This window comes from Pipra filicauda, unplaced genomic scaffold (assembly GCF_003945595.2).
Source record: "Pipra filicauda isolate LSUMZ 115617 unplaced genomic scaffold, ASM394559v2 scaffold25_size4600443_pilon, whole genome shotgun sequence".
NCBI lineage: Eukaryota > Metazoa > Chordata > Aves > Passeriformes > Pipridae > Pipra > Pipra filicauda.
Genome location: NW_024104376.1, coordinates 1,546,172 through 1,560,870, shown reverse-complemented (window position 1 = coordinate 1,560,870; position 14,699 = coordinate 1,546,172). Strand labels below are relative to the sequence as shown.

The 14,699-nt window shown below is 44.7% G+C and overlaps 1 protein-coding gene across 7 annotated transcripts in view; it reads right to left on the bottom strand.

Moving 5' to 3' along the window:
* Window positions 1-240: 240 nt before the first annotated feature.
* The window catches only part of ZHX2 (zinc fingers and homeoboxes 2), a 76,101-nt gene continuing 61,642 nt past the window's right edge, over window positions 241-14,699 (bottom strand). For all 7 annotated transcript variants that reach the window (XM_027726993.2, XM_039382163.1, XM_027726996.2 and 4 more), the window contains 2 exons: window positions 6,691-9,378; window positions 241-1,502 (listed from right to left, as the gene is read on the bottom strand). In XM_027726993.2, coding sequence (XP_027582794.1) covers window positions 6,695-9,193 — 2,499 coding nt within the window. In that variant the 5' untranslated portion in view covers window positions 9,194-9,378 and the 3' untranslated portion in view covers window positions 241-1,502; window positions 6,691-6,694. The remainder of the gene's footprint in view (window positions 1,503-6,690; window positions 9,379-14,699) is intronic.

The following is a 14,699-nucleotide window of genomic DNA, read 5'->3' as shown; positions in this document are numbered from 1 at the left end:
CCAACTCTCCATTCCCAAGCGCTATCCAAATCCCTCCTGCAGGAAGGAGCTGACTGACACGGAGGGAACGAACATCAGTATTCACTGAGTTCACTTCAATCCGGTCAGTGTTTGCCAAGCTGAATACTGCAAAACCAGTTAAAACCCTAACTGTGATTCTAAAGGCACCAAGTCCTTGTGCACCACGATTGGGATGAGTTTGGATTTTAAATGGAATAAAATAAAGAGATGAGAAAGGGGTTACCAAAATGTTTAGCCTTTGCTTTATTGAGTTACAACAACTGAGCAACAAGTTAGAAAAGTCAGATTTATTCAAACTCCCTAGCAACCTATTTGTGCAGCGTACTGAAAGGTGGGCAAGTTTTCCAAACCCAGCTCATCAGAGGAACGCACCGGACGGCTCCTGCACCCAGGCTCCTGCTCTCTCTCCATTTCCTCCTCACATGTGCACAGACAGACACTCCCACACAAATCCATATTAGCAGTATTTGAAAAAAAAAAAAAAAAAAGTGCAATCAGGAACCTAGGATTGATCTAAAAATTTAGTGGCAAGGGTTAATAAGAAATTTCTGTTGTGCGCTACAACATCTAAAGCTGGAGGGCAGACTGCTGGTTATGGTGTCCATCACTGTACCAGCCAAAGAAACACAAGTTTGAGTTATGAAGCATCTTAATTTCCTCACTCCAACCCCTCTGGAGGTTGTACTGCAAGTTTAAACAAAAAGTGCTAAAAAAACCCAGCAAATCAAAACAAAAAAAGGCATTCTAGCCAAATCTTCAGAGACCCACAGCTGGGGCTGGCTGGTGAAAAGTGAAGTACAGGAGCTGGAGAAGACTTGCCTTGTAGGAGCACATAAAAGCAGAGATTTAAATACTTCAACCAGTAGCAGGTGGCCATAAAACAAAACAAAAAATTCAAAACAACAAGGGGAAAAAACCAAAACCCACCACTCCAGAACATGTTTAACTGGGCTGAAATGTAAACTGGGGTGGGGATCTGGGCTCAGATGCTGATCTGCACCAAGACGACGCCAAAAGATTGCAACTCTGTCTTAAAACACTTCAGAAAAAAAAATTCTCCTCTCCCTCCCCCACAAAAGACACTTCCCTCCCCCAAACGAACCCCAAAATTCTGCATTATATGCAAGAATAACTTGCATCTATTAAAAAAATTAACAAAATTTTCGTGTTGTACAAATCTGTTCCAGTAGAGGAAGAGGCTGGGCAGGAAAGTTGGGGGGGGGAGAAACTGAAGAGAAATCTATGTACAAGGACCCTTTTCTCTTTCTTTTCTTTTGAAATGCAGTAGTAGGACTTTGCGACTCCAAGTCTCAAGCGCCACTTGTGGAGGCACAGCGAGAAATACTCTTGTGGAGTGTCATCAGGGAATCGTCGATAGTGCCAAACACGCTATCTCACCCCAGGCAGGAAAACAGAGTTTTCTTCTATTTTCAGACAGCATTTCCCCTCCAATGTCAGGACAGTGCAGCTGAGGAGTACCCCTGCAAAAATTATAAAAGTAGCATATTATTTTTGAAGGCACTATGAACAACTAACTAACTAGCTGTTAACTAACATGGCATTCCAGTTTACATCCCTGCACACACAGTAACTCTGTATTTTCTATTAACTGTACTCTGAAGCCTATCCTTATCACAGCCTGATGTGGTAGGGTGCTGTAGTTTTGCTGCATGTTAACACCCAGTTAATAATCCCCTATGGATTTCTAACAAGGATATACAGCCTTAACTCAGCAGATTCTCACACTGACTCAAAGATGATGTGCACACATGTTTGGGGTAGCTACTTTGTGACCACAGGACATATAGTGCTAAAACCGAGAAGACCTCAGGTCTTTCTCCCCCAGTAAATTCCCTCATAATACTTCTTGTTTTGCACTATTTTAAAAAACGATAAAAACTGCAAGACAATGGAAAAAACTGGATGTGCCTGTGCTCTGCAGAGCAGCTCCCTGGCTCTGCTATGACTCCTGCACATACATAAAGGCTGTGCCATGGACCAGAGATTAAAAAATAACCCCCCAACACACAATCTTCAGATAGCCACCAATCTACATGTATCCCCAGTTCCCAGCACAGAGCAAGGGCTCTATGACAAGGGTCATGTTCAGCATGTTCTTCCCCTCTCAGGTGTAAACGTGCAAGAAGTGCAAACATCCACTCCTGCTGGAGCTGCATGAGATGGTTTTCCTGCACCATCCTCCTCACCCATCCTGCAGCAGTGCTTCCCAAAACCTGAACTAAGCCATTATTTCACACCTGGTATAGATGTTGCTATTTGGTCTGTTATTTCCCACAGAAATAGTGAGCTCTGTCTGGCATCTGCAACGCAGAGAACAACACAGTCACACCCAGGAAAAGGACTGCCTCGCACCAACATCAAGGGGAAAAGTCCTCCCCATCCTTGAGACCTTTCCTCAAACAGGTCCCCACTCCTCTTGACTCAGTGGAAAATTTTAATTGCAGCGTTGGGTTTTGCATCTCCCCCTGAAGTCCTTCATTACATTAGAACTTAGGTCTTCAGGGCGCCTCACTGGTTTCAGGGGAAAAAAGCACATCCTCCCTACTTCATTCTCATTCCTTCAAATGCTTTAGGGTGACCTAAATTCTGCAAAAACCAGTAGTCAAACTCACGCTGATTTACTTCAGGATGGTGCCTTGGAGCACAGCACCAGTAACAGGCACTGTAGCTAGTCTTTTAGAGGAAACCCTAAACCACAAGAAGAGTGAGAACTTGAGCAGAAAGCAAGAGAAGCCCCAGTGCTGTTCCCTTTTACCAGTTTTGGGCACCAAGGAACGGGAACATATTGTGCCACCAGCAAACGTGATCTCAGCTCCTGTAGCAGTGCAGAAGGGGTTGGAAATGCCAAAAGAAACCAGACTACCTCTGATGCCTAGCATCTGCATACAGCATCTGCAAGGGGCAACTGTCTTCAGACCTTTTTTTTTCTGGGACATCTCCACAGACCCTACCCAGAGCCAGGGCACACATCTTCCAGGGTGTCCACCTACCTCGCTCCCACCGTGAGTCATAAACTTTAGTGTCTACATCTTGCAAGGTTCAGGATTAAAAATGGAGGTAATGAAATAACTCTAAAAAAGACAGTTTACTGCAGAAAGGTGGTGGTGGTGGGGAAAAAGTCATCATCATGGCTAGGCTTCGCGAACGAAGATTTGGGGAAAAAGTATGATTCTGAGAAAAAACAAAAGCTCTGATCTTGGGAAAACCCCACAGGGAGACGACATCATGAAGAAAGCCAGCAGTAGCTGCCAGCCACTCAGGCACACTCTGGTCCTGCTCTCCTGTTTGAGTTGTAGTTTGCTGTACTTAATTTAGGACCAGTTTTTGTTTGTCAGTTTTGCACAAATGGGGACAACAGACCTAATTTTGACCCATGCTGTAGGAAGACAGGAATATTTATACTCATGGAAAGGGATCTAAAATACTCTCTTGACAGAGCAGTTGGGCCATATTACAAGGGGGACACAAGGCTGCATGATGCAACATCTGGAACATTTTCAGTGATGGCTTCAGTGCACCTGACAGCAGCCACTCAACATCCTGAAGGCCTTGTTGCTCTATGGGGACAGGTCTCTTAGCCTCACTGTTCAGAAAACCTGACCTGCTCCACAGAAAAAAAACCAATATTGCCAAAAGCTTCAGATATGGACTTAGTAACAGAGCCTTTTCTTAGTTCTGAGATGGTACTTCAGAGCCCAGCATGCATCTTGCTCTCAAGGAGGTCAGGCACTTGTGATACTTCCTCTAGTTGTAGCAGCAGCAGAAGCAGAATCTGCTGAACAGGGATCAGTTTTGAAATACTCAATTTTTTAAGGCTTAAGGTCTGTCTAGGCTGTAACACAAATGCTCTCCAATAGTTCCAGAAACTCAAAGCTACACACCAGAGCAGAGAGTGACCAAGACAGTCTGGAAGAGATGAGGTTTTACAGAAGCTGCACACAAATTTAGCCAACAGGAGTATGGAGATCAATCACCAACAAATGATCCTTTTAGACTATGTACATCAAGTTGACAAAATAGCAACAGCATGAATATCAAAGGAGCATGTTTCTGCCTGATGTAGGGCTCAGCAGTGAAAGGTTCACCCAGGAAGCGTGGCTGTGTGAGACTCAAGAGAAGTCCCTTGTCAGCTCTTCAGTCCACCTCTTACATATGGTACCTGAGAAAAAATCAGGCTTTTATATGAAAACAGGCAGAAACAAGCTCTCAATCTTGCAGTCTTTCGTTTTTAGTCATACCTGAATGTCACTTAACATAACACATTGTTAGCTGAACACCAAAGCTTTAGCTGAACATTTCTGGACAAAGAGTGAGAGCTTATCCTTAAGGAAAAAGGAGACAGTAGCTGAGATTTTTCCATGGGTCCCACCAGTGTGGGATATAAAGCTTCCAAATTTTGTGTCACAATAATTGTGATAATGCCTCCACCACATGGGTGCCAGAGAGCAGGCACTTGCGTTTCTGCGCTGAAACTTACAGGCAGAATAAAGGAAAATTAAAAAGACTTTGGGCTTTTGTCAAGTCCCCAGGCCAGCATGCTGAGAGACAAGCAAAGAGCAGGACAAAATGCCCTCTGATCTTACTGCATGCTGTTTGCAGCAGAAGTCCTGCTCCAGTGCCCCTTTTCTCAGTAGGTGTATTTTACATGCAACCACCGGAAAGCTCCTCACCAAAAGGACCACTCAGCAAAAGTTTAACTGAGATCAAAGTTCTTATTAAAATTCCTCTCTGATAACACTTGAGCACCCCCAAAGCCCTGGAGCTTTATGGTCAGCATCTGCAGGGCACAGAGGCAGGAGATTCACTCCAACATACCTGCACTGACAAAAGTGCAGGCACGCTGCTGGAAGAGGACTGTTGCAGAGCCTTGTTTTGTAGTACAACAGGTTTGTAAGAAAGGCAACTCCCCCAGCTCCTGCCTTCCTCCCCATTCCCCCTCCTAACCCCTGGTCTGCTCCCTCTCCTCACAACCAGTATTCATAGCTGGAAGGAGGAAATGATCTGGAATAACAATCCTGAAAACAAATAATCCCACAATGCATTTATTCATCACACATTTGATTTTAAAAGGCAGATCAGATCCTGGCTCTCCCTTCTTATGTGGCTGTACAACAGTGGCACCCCAGCGTGCCTCCAGCCGAGGTTCCCACATCCTTCTTCCTTTAATCTGTGCTTTTGCCACCTGTTACTCATATCCCTAATTACCAACTTCTGCAAGGATAATGCAGAACAGTGTCTTGCACTGCAGTCTGAAGCTTTAACATATTTTGTTATATAGATGATGTCATAACATTTCTCAAGATTAGCTGACACAATTCATAGTTAAAAATAATACCACTGCAGGGTTTCCCTTTTTAACTCAGAGAAGATGTCCCAGGAGACTTCTGGACAAGTACTGCACATGGAGAAAACGGAGTGCTAGTCAGCAGGGCTTGCTACCAAAACCTGCATGTCTGCAACCGGCAGTTCAATCCAAATACTGCCAACTATAACAGAAAAGTCTTTAGTGCAAGCGTAGAGGCATTTTATCAGTCCTGCCTGGCTTTTGTATTTTGTATTTCTTTTTCTTTACAAAGAAATGCTAAAGTATATTTTAATTTTAGACACCAGAAAACTACTAACTCCTTCTAAAACAGGTGTTCTCTCACTATGGTTGTTAATGCAGGATGCTGAGCTTTCTGTAGGGTAACTTCTAGCTTAAGGAAACTCCAGATGGGGAGAGACAGATTCGGTTGAGCACAAAACATTACAGGCTCCAGTGAACTCAATTCAACATGCAAGTCAAGAAATGCTGACGTGCTTGCTCCAGATTTATACCTGCGCAACTCCCATCAGAAACAGGCTTCAGACCTCCAAATAACACATCCTTTCACATCGCGAAAGATGGTACAAACCCCCCCTTAAAGCAAGGCCCTGCAGTTTGCTTTTAAATTCAAGATCCTGTGAAGAAGAGCTGCTAAAACACCCACACAGCTCAGTCTGGGGCACTTCCTAAGCCTCTAGTGTGAGCAAGCAGAACAAAGCGAGGCTGGAGACAGTTCTCACCTGCAAGAGAGCACATTTGCATGAGCCACTTCAGTCCCCACAACATTTTTCTTTTTTTGCTTGCTTTTGCATAAAGAAGCATCTCTGTCCTGGGCCCTTCCCCCACTGACCTTTTATTCCAAGCAGGGCAGGATGCTGCAAAGGAAGGACCTGAGGTGCAAAAACAGCCGCAGCCTCTATTCACAGGAGATCAATGATCTCTTAGCAAGGGGGATATTAGCAACTAGTATTACTTACTATTTCTTTGTGTGGCTCAGCTGGTATGTTTTTTATCAAGTGCTGCAGAGGTTTCATAGGTTGTTTAAAGGCAGAAAGTTTAAGGTTTAATCACATACTGAAAAAAAAACTAGAAAAATCTCCCTTATCCAGGACTTAAACCAAAAGGAGACAAGAAACAAGGGAAATGGCACTAACTCCTCTGCTACCACATAGTTGGCTTTACTTTACAAGCAGAATGGGTCTCCCTTTTGTTCAGGCATCCAGCAGGCACAAGGATCCAGCAGGGATGGGTTCCAGGAATTTATACTGAAGAGGGGCTACAGGATGCTGGAAGCAGACCCAGACAGAGGCAGGCTCAGAGAAACAGGGCACCACCAGCATTACCTGTCTATATGTGGGAATTGTCTCCAGATATACTTTCAGAGTCATAGTCTGCCAGCTCTGTCTGGCCTTCGGGTGCCGTTTGGCTCCAGCTGTCTGTACAGTCCGACGCAGCGTCGTCCTCACCCACCGTCACCTCCACCCAGTTCACCTCCGCCGGCTCCTCGTTCTCCTCGCTGCCGTGGCCGTCGTGGCTGTTGCAATCCACCCTGTCCATACTCTCTCCTTGATTCCCCAACAAAGAATCTTTCAGTGGTTCACAGTCTCTTTTTGCTCTCACCACTGGTTTACCTCCATTCTCTTCATTCAGTTTTTTATGATCCTGGTAATGCTGCCGAGACACCTCGTTACCGCTCTTTGGACTCTCAGCGTGTTTGGAGCCCTTTTTCTGGCTTTGCTTGTTATGACCATCAACAGCATACTGCTGCTGGTACTGGTCAATCCATTTAAGTGACCCTGTTCTTAGTGAAGACCGGTTTTCCTTGAACCAGCGGACTATTTCAGTTCTTGTGAGCCCAGTCTGAGATGCTAACTGGTCATACTCCTGGGGCGATGGCCACTGGGTCCTTGCAAATGTACTTTTCAGTAGATGAATCTGCTCTTGTGTTTTCTTAAACGTGGTTGAGGACACAGATAAAGCACCAGGAAGCTGAGAGCCACTCAGAAGTTCTGCCTGGCTTATTGCACCATTGGGAGTTCCTTTTGCTTTAATTTTTCTGTATGATCCCATTGAGTCCAAGACAGCTTGCTCCATGCTGTCCCTTATCTTTCTCCGCTCAGAGAACCACGAATCTATCTCCCTCCTACTCAGCTGAGTCTCCACTCGAAGCCTGTCCAATTCTCCTTGGGTAGGAAAAGAGCATCTTAGGAAACTCTCCTCAAGGGCCCTACGCTGCTCTTGGGTTATCTCTTTGAATCTCTGGGGAGTGAAATCTGTGTATGGGTGAAACGACCAGCCACGTCGACCAGCTGAAGGTGCTATTTGATCTTTCCCTAAAGCATCGCCAGGAATTTGCACAATGCCCCTCTGACTTCTGTACCTGTGGTCACTGAACCACTTCTTGATCTCACTCCTGGAAAGACCGGTTGCCTCTATAAGCCGGTAGACTTCTGCATCGTCAGGAAACTGGCTTGCCATGAAACTGGCCTTTAGCTCTGCTATCTGCTCCTTCGTCTTCTTCCGCTCACTGGCTGGTGTCAGCGGCACAGCTGTCAGCTTGGCAGGAATCTCAGGCACCTGAACTACGTGAGGACGCTTGGCCTCTGGGGCACTTGATAAGGTCTGTATTGTCCTCTTTTGCCCCTGGTTTGGGGCAACAGCGAGTGTAATCGGTGAACAGGAAACAGTTGAACCATTTGACACAGGAGTCAAAACCAGACCAGTCTGGCCCAGTATCTGACAAGGCAAAGCTGTCTGGATGATGGGCTGCGGCATTTTTGCAGTTGCCAAAGGAGCTGGTAGGACGGTGATGGTTTGGGGAACTGCCTGGATAGTACCATTGAACATTTTCTTTCTTGCCTCCTCCACTTCTTCAGGAGACCAACTTATACCATGCTTCAAACGCTGCGTAGCAAACCAGATTCGGATTTGCTCTTCCGGATGTTTCGATGCAGCTGTCAACCATGACAACTCTGCTTGTGTTGGGTACGGAAACTTATTAAAGGAGTTGATCATGGTTGCATTAGTGTCCAGTGCAGAGTTGTATTTGGTACTGTTCAGAGGGACTGGGACCTTGGGGACAAGGTTGATATTTGGTGGTAGCTGTACAGAGGGCATAACATGGGCTAACACATCTTGGAGAAGGTCTCCATTTATACAAGCAATAGCTTCAGTGGCTTCAGTTATGATACGGGGGAGAGCACCATCCACGTGGTTTTCCATAACTCCCTCTTCTGGCTTTTTCGATCCCTTCTTGGTTTCCCCTTTAGGCTTTCCCAGTTTCATCATTGGCACTTTATTTGTGCTAATTCCCCCATGATGTGAATCATCACACTCTGCATTTTCTAGCCCCCCACCCGTGACAGCAACATCATTAGTGGTGGTCTCAATGGACTGTTCTAAAACAGTCTGATTATTGCGTTTAATTAATTTCAGTTTAAAGTTAGTCTCTCCCGGGTGGTATTTTGTGTTGTGGTCAGATAAAGAATCATATTTTTTGGTTGTGAAGTTGCATTCAGCACAGACATACAGGGGATTGAGAATGACATTTGGATGCTGAGTGTCAACATGCTCTGTAAATTCATTTAAGTTTTGTGTTGAGTAAGGGCAGTACTTACACTCATAACCACCCTGGGGTTTCTTAGACTGATTTTCAGCTGGGGGCTTTGCCTCAACCACTTCACAGTCTTTGACTGAGTTTTCTGAAGGCCAGTTTTTTTTGGAATCCTGCTGTGGTGTGCCAGTCCCCTTCTCTTTAGAAGTTTCTACACCCTCAGCGCCTTCCTGCTCCACGACTTCAGAAGTTCGCACCATACAGGGAGTTGTCGACTTTCTTTTGCTGGCCATGGCAGCCACTGGCAGCACACTGTTGCCCCAAATGCTGTCTTGTTTTGACAGGATGAGCGACCAACTCAGTAGATCTTGCAAACAGCTCCAAAACACCTTGATTATTTTATTCTGTTTTGCTTAATGAATTTCTGCCCTGGTTGTGACCATCAGCTCCACGAGTGTACCTGTCAGCTGCATGACACCTGTGAAACAAAGCACACCTTATCAGGTACTGATTTAACAGAGATTTATCAGAAAGCCACAGCTTGTATGCGCATTTGTAAGGGTATTTTGGATAATGACAAACTCTTCCTCCTCCCCATCATCATATTAAGAGTCAAAGATCTCCCCATGAAGAATAAAAGCAGTGGGTAAATTGCAATGAAGTGCACCACAGGAAGAAAATTACTTTGAAACAAATAAGATGAACAGACAGGGGATTTTAATTTCCACTAGACTCAATGTGTTTAGCTGGAAAAGAAAGAAGATACTGCTATAAATACTGCATCTTTTTATAGAAGCCGCAGTTTCTATTAATTATTATTTTGAAGCCTGCAGATTTGAAATTGAGTGTGATTTATATTAAACTTAATTACTTCCCACTGTCACTTACCTTGTAAATATGTCTACTAAGTGACTGTGGTTACTAATGACAGGTGATTTCTAAATAAAGCTGCCTTGGTTGTAAAAGTAAAGGCATAAAGAAGAGTTAATGTAAATCAACACTTCCTAAGGTCTGTGCCTTAAGGAAAAGTGGGCTCAAAGAAACTGCAGCCGATCTGTGGAGGCCTATTAAGTCTTTTCTGGAAGAAAAGTTTCCTTACAACACCACTTTTCACTCAACATTGACAGAGGTAGCTACCAAAGGTATCAGAAGCCCTTAGATACCTTTTAAACATGGTCCCTTCCTGTGATAGTCTCACCAAGTCCCAATTTGTGCATTTTATTCTCTACAGAATTTAAAAAAGGAAAAAACACAAAACTAAAACCCAAAACATTTTAAAGCACAATTCATATGTTGAAGTAGTTTTGGAAGTTCCCAAATGCAAGAATTCTGTAAAATAAGTTTCAAAAGGATCTGATGCCAACATGAGTCAAACAAAAGCATGAAGAAAAACTACACCAGTTGTTTCAGGATCTACCTGCACTCATCAGGAGTGGGTGGAGCAAAAGAGAGGAATTTAGCTGTCAAAAGTTTCATTAATCAAAAGAAGATAAAAAAAGGTCACTTTCCTATTTGACAGGATGCTTTTTCTAATTTATCACTGAATCCAATTTGCTATTCTTCCTGATCAGATGGTCTCTGGTTTCATAATAATTCCCAATCTTAACGGAAAACTCAAGAAGTACTTGGAATGGGATGGGAGAGGCACTGAGGTTTACAAATTGGAGGAGGCTGGAAAGTGGAGATTTGCCGAGTGGGTAAGGTCTGCACTGATTTCTGTAGAAGTGTACTAAATGGAGAATCTGAAACAGAGATCCAATGCAAGATGTCCCTGCCCATTATAGGGGAGATGGACTGGATGATCTCTGAAGATCCTTTCTAATACAAACCATTCTGTGAGTCTATCATCTCATATCTAACCAAATGCAGGTTTTCTCCTTGTGAAGCCTGTAAATTATAAGCTGCAATCAGAATACAAGATATAAAGATCTAATGAAATAAAATTCCACTGCAGTTACATCTGGACACATCAGCAGTTTATAACCACCCAAATGCTGTCCCTGAGCCTTCTCCTCTTGCTTAAGCCCTGGCATGAGAGTCAGAAATAGCCACTGTAAAAGCAGCAGCTAACTTCTTGGTTCTGTCTGTAGCTGAGGAATACTCTGCAGGTCTCTAGAGCACATTTCTGCTGCTCTGCCTATCACAGATCATACCACTTCTGTATATATGGAAACTCAAAATGATATACTGCCAGAGGAAGCACCTCCAGCTGGGAATAAGAGCAGGGATGGCAGCTTCCAGCTCCATGTACTCAAACTCCAGTGTGAAGCAATTCTCCATACACAAAACACTTCATATGCGAATTCTCCATGCAGCACCTTCACAGATAAGGCTCTGGTGAAAACACAAGCCGTGAAACACCAAACACACCACAGACAAGATGCCATGCAGACACTTTGTTACAGTGCAGATGCCTCAGCATATCTGTACAGTGCTTTGTGCTCACAGCCACTGCCACCCCTGCACTGCCCAGCCCTGACAGAGACCAGTGATGCTCCTGCACACTTGCTCTGATGTGATGAAGCATGAGACCATTGGTTGACTTTCAGGGGTGCATTTAAGCTCCTAGTGTGCTTCTCTGGGAAATGGAGCATCTTTGCTGAGCTCCATGAAACAGAGATGGGGCTGCCCACGGGCTTATGGCTCTGCCTTGGTCAGGATTAGAGTGCCATTTCCCTCCAAACTGGGATCACCAGTGTTGTCATCACCATTCCCCAAAGCGTCAGCACCTCTGAGCCAAAATTTCCTCTTCTGTTTCCCTTTTTTCCTTCTGCCTTTTAATAATAAACAAGCAGATGAACAGTGGAAGAAATGATGCCTGGTTTTCTGTAGATTTGTGCTGACTGACCTTTAAACTGGATTACACAGAATATTCCCTATCATTTCCATCTCTTCCTTCAAAATTCCCTTCTGCTTCCCCTCACAATTATCTTCCCTCAGATATTTTGGCAGTGATCTGCGTCTTGCTCTGTCCCACTTAAGAAAGGACCAGAAGCTAGAGACAAACACACAACTGTCCAAACACCCATCTTCCTGGTCACCAATGTTTAATCACACTTGCAGAAAATGAATTATCTTTGAAGCTTCTTCCCTTATAGTAAATTTGGCTGAAACAGGTCAAAAGATAAGAGAAAGGGGCAGAATGGGCTCTGAAAGCCTAGCTGCTGCTGGAAACAGAGTGAAGGTGATCAGGTCACCCCACTCTTCCCTGGAGATCCCACTACATTTGTGACACCGACTTTCTCAGATGAGGGAAGGGAGGTGTAAGGCAGTGCCCTGGGCCACGGCAATGAAGATGCGGATGGAGCCATGGCTCCCAGGATGCTCCCCTGTGGCTTGCTCTCTCTCCCAGGCCACAGCTGTACCTAATGGTCTGCTCCTTTTCTAATGTATGACCTCGTGCAAAATTCATGTGGCAACATCAGCAAAAGGAAGAAAATTCGAAAGACATCAAAGACAGAGCAAGGCTTATTTATATTTCACTGAATATCCCCCCTCCTCCACAAGAAGAAAGGCTAAGAACAAAAAGATAAAACAATGGGATGGAAGAGTGGAGAAGAAGACCTTGATAAATCAGAGGACTAGGCAATCACGAACTATATGAAGTTCAACAAAAGGTGGTGTTGGATTCTGTACCTGAGATGGGGCAACCCTGGATGTATGTACAAACTGGGGAAAGAATCACCAGTTGGTCGAGGAAGGGGATTGTCTCATTTTGCTCTGCACTGGGGTGGCCTCACCTTGAATATTGTGGCAGTTTTAGGCACCACAATGTAAGAAAGATATTAAGCCATTAGAGAGTGTCCAAAGGAGGGCAATGAAGATGGTGAAAGACCTTGAGAGGAAGCCGTATGAGGAGCGGCTGAGGGCATTTGGTCTGTTTAGCCTGGAGAAGAGGAGACTGAGGGGAGACCTCATTGCAGTTACAACTTCCTCCTGAGGGGAAGAGGAGGGGCAGGCACTGATCTCTTCTCTGTGGTGACCAGTGACAGAACTCAAGGGAATGGCCTGAAGTTGTGTCAGGGAAGGTTTAGGTTAGATATTAGAAAAAGGTTTTTCACCCAGTGGGTGGCTAAGCACTGGAACAGGCTCCCCAGGGAAGTGATCACAGCACCAAGTGGGACAGAGTTGAAGAAGCATTTGCACGATACTCTTTGGGAACACGGTGTGACTATTGGGGATGGTCCTGTGCAGGGCCAGGAGTTGGACTTGATAATCCTTATGGATCCCTTCCAACTCAGCATATCCTGGGATAGTCTACGATCTAGGTTACAACTTTGAATCAGTCAAAGGTTTCTTAAAAGTCAGACTTAATGTTCTGAATTCCTCAGTCTCTGGATACTCAGCAAGCTCTCTGCTGCACTCAGTTGCTGAGCTGATCTCCCAACTCTTCTCAGGACAGGAGGACTGGCCCCAAACAAGGATGTTCTCATACAGAGGAAGGGCCAAGGTCCCTCCAAAACATATATAAGTGGGTGGAAACATAAAAAAGTCTGTTTGCTACAGTTTTTCTAGAAAATTGTACAGATTGTTGTTTCTCTTACATCTTCTATTCCACATAGTGGTTTTCTGCATGTCTAATTGCTGGTTTCTAACCCTATATTTTGAATAGTTTTTTCTGCCACACAAGAATCACTATCCACCATAGAAATCAAGCTCAAGTCAAATGCTGCTTTCTGGAGGTCAGTAAAAAAAACAAATGACTTTTAGTCCAAGATGTGCAGTTCTGGGTGCTCATAACCATATAGAGACTGTCTCTGTCCCTTCAACCCACACCCTGAAAGACGGGGAGGAAAAGAGGCCCAGCAGCTGCATAAGCAAGATGAGTTTATTGGGACCTCCAAGCTATGGTCCTTCCAGGACCTCAGTAGGGATGTCATTTGGCATAAAACAATACACAATTTCAAAGGAGGATGGGTCCCCCTCCCCATGACAGATCCCTGGGAGCTGCATCATATACATTTGCAGGTCCTGCCACATCCCATCTGAGGACATTAGAGAAAGCATAAGAAGCATCTCACAGCTTTCAAACGTGAGCTGCTTGCCAGAACATCAAAGCCCCAGCAGACAGTTTTAAATACATGGTGTTGCTCCTGACAAAGCTGCTAAATGATGCTACTTCAGCTCCTCCAATTCAGGAGTGAGGCAGCTCTCTCAGGCTGTCAGTCCACTGGAATTCAGCAGGCAGGCAAACCTGACCCCACAAACCTTTGGACTTTACTTACAGATGGCAAAGACTACCAATATTTGCAGGGAGGTTACCCTACAGTAATGGCTTAGCAACCAGCACATCCTGATGGGAACCCAAGCTACACTTCATCACCTGAGCTGTGTCCACAGCACATATATCCTGTCAAGGAGCAAAATCCATATCTGATGTTCAATGAATAGGGCTGCACCATGGTTAGGTCAACCTCTATCCCTAGAGCTGACTCTGTTCAGTCTATTATTATTGTTTTGTTATGGACAAGACCCTGGACAAATGACCTCTTTGTAGGGCTGCTGCCAGCGTGGAGTGCCACAGGCGTGGAGTGCAGGGGTGCTGTCAGCAGCTGGCCCTGTGAGCAGCCATTACCCCCTGGGCATGGGGGGGAAGTCAGCCCTCACCCGCCACATCTTTTGCTCATCTTCCCATACTGCAGGGGGTTGGAAAAAATAAAAACAACTAATTTTTTTGAATTTTCTTTTTAAATGAGCAAATTCACAAAACAGAAAAAGGCAACCAGGTGAAAAACAAAAGTGCTTGGCTCCAAGCAGAATGTGTCATTGTGAATGAGGTCTAAACCGCACCTCAGAGAA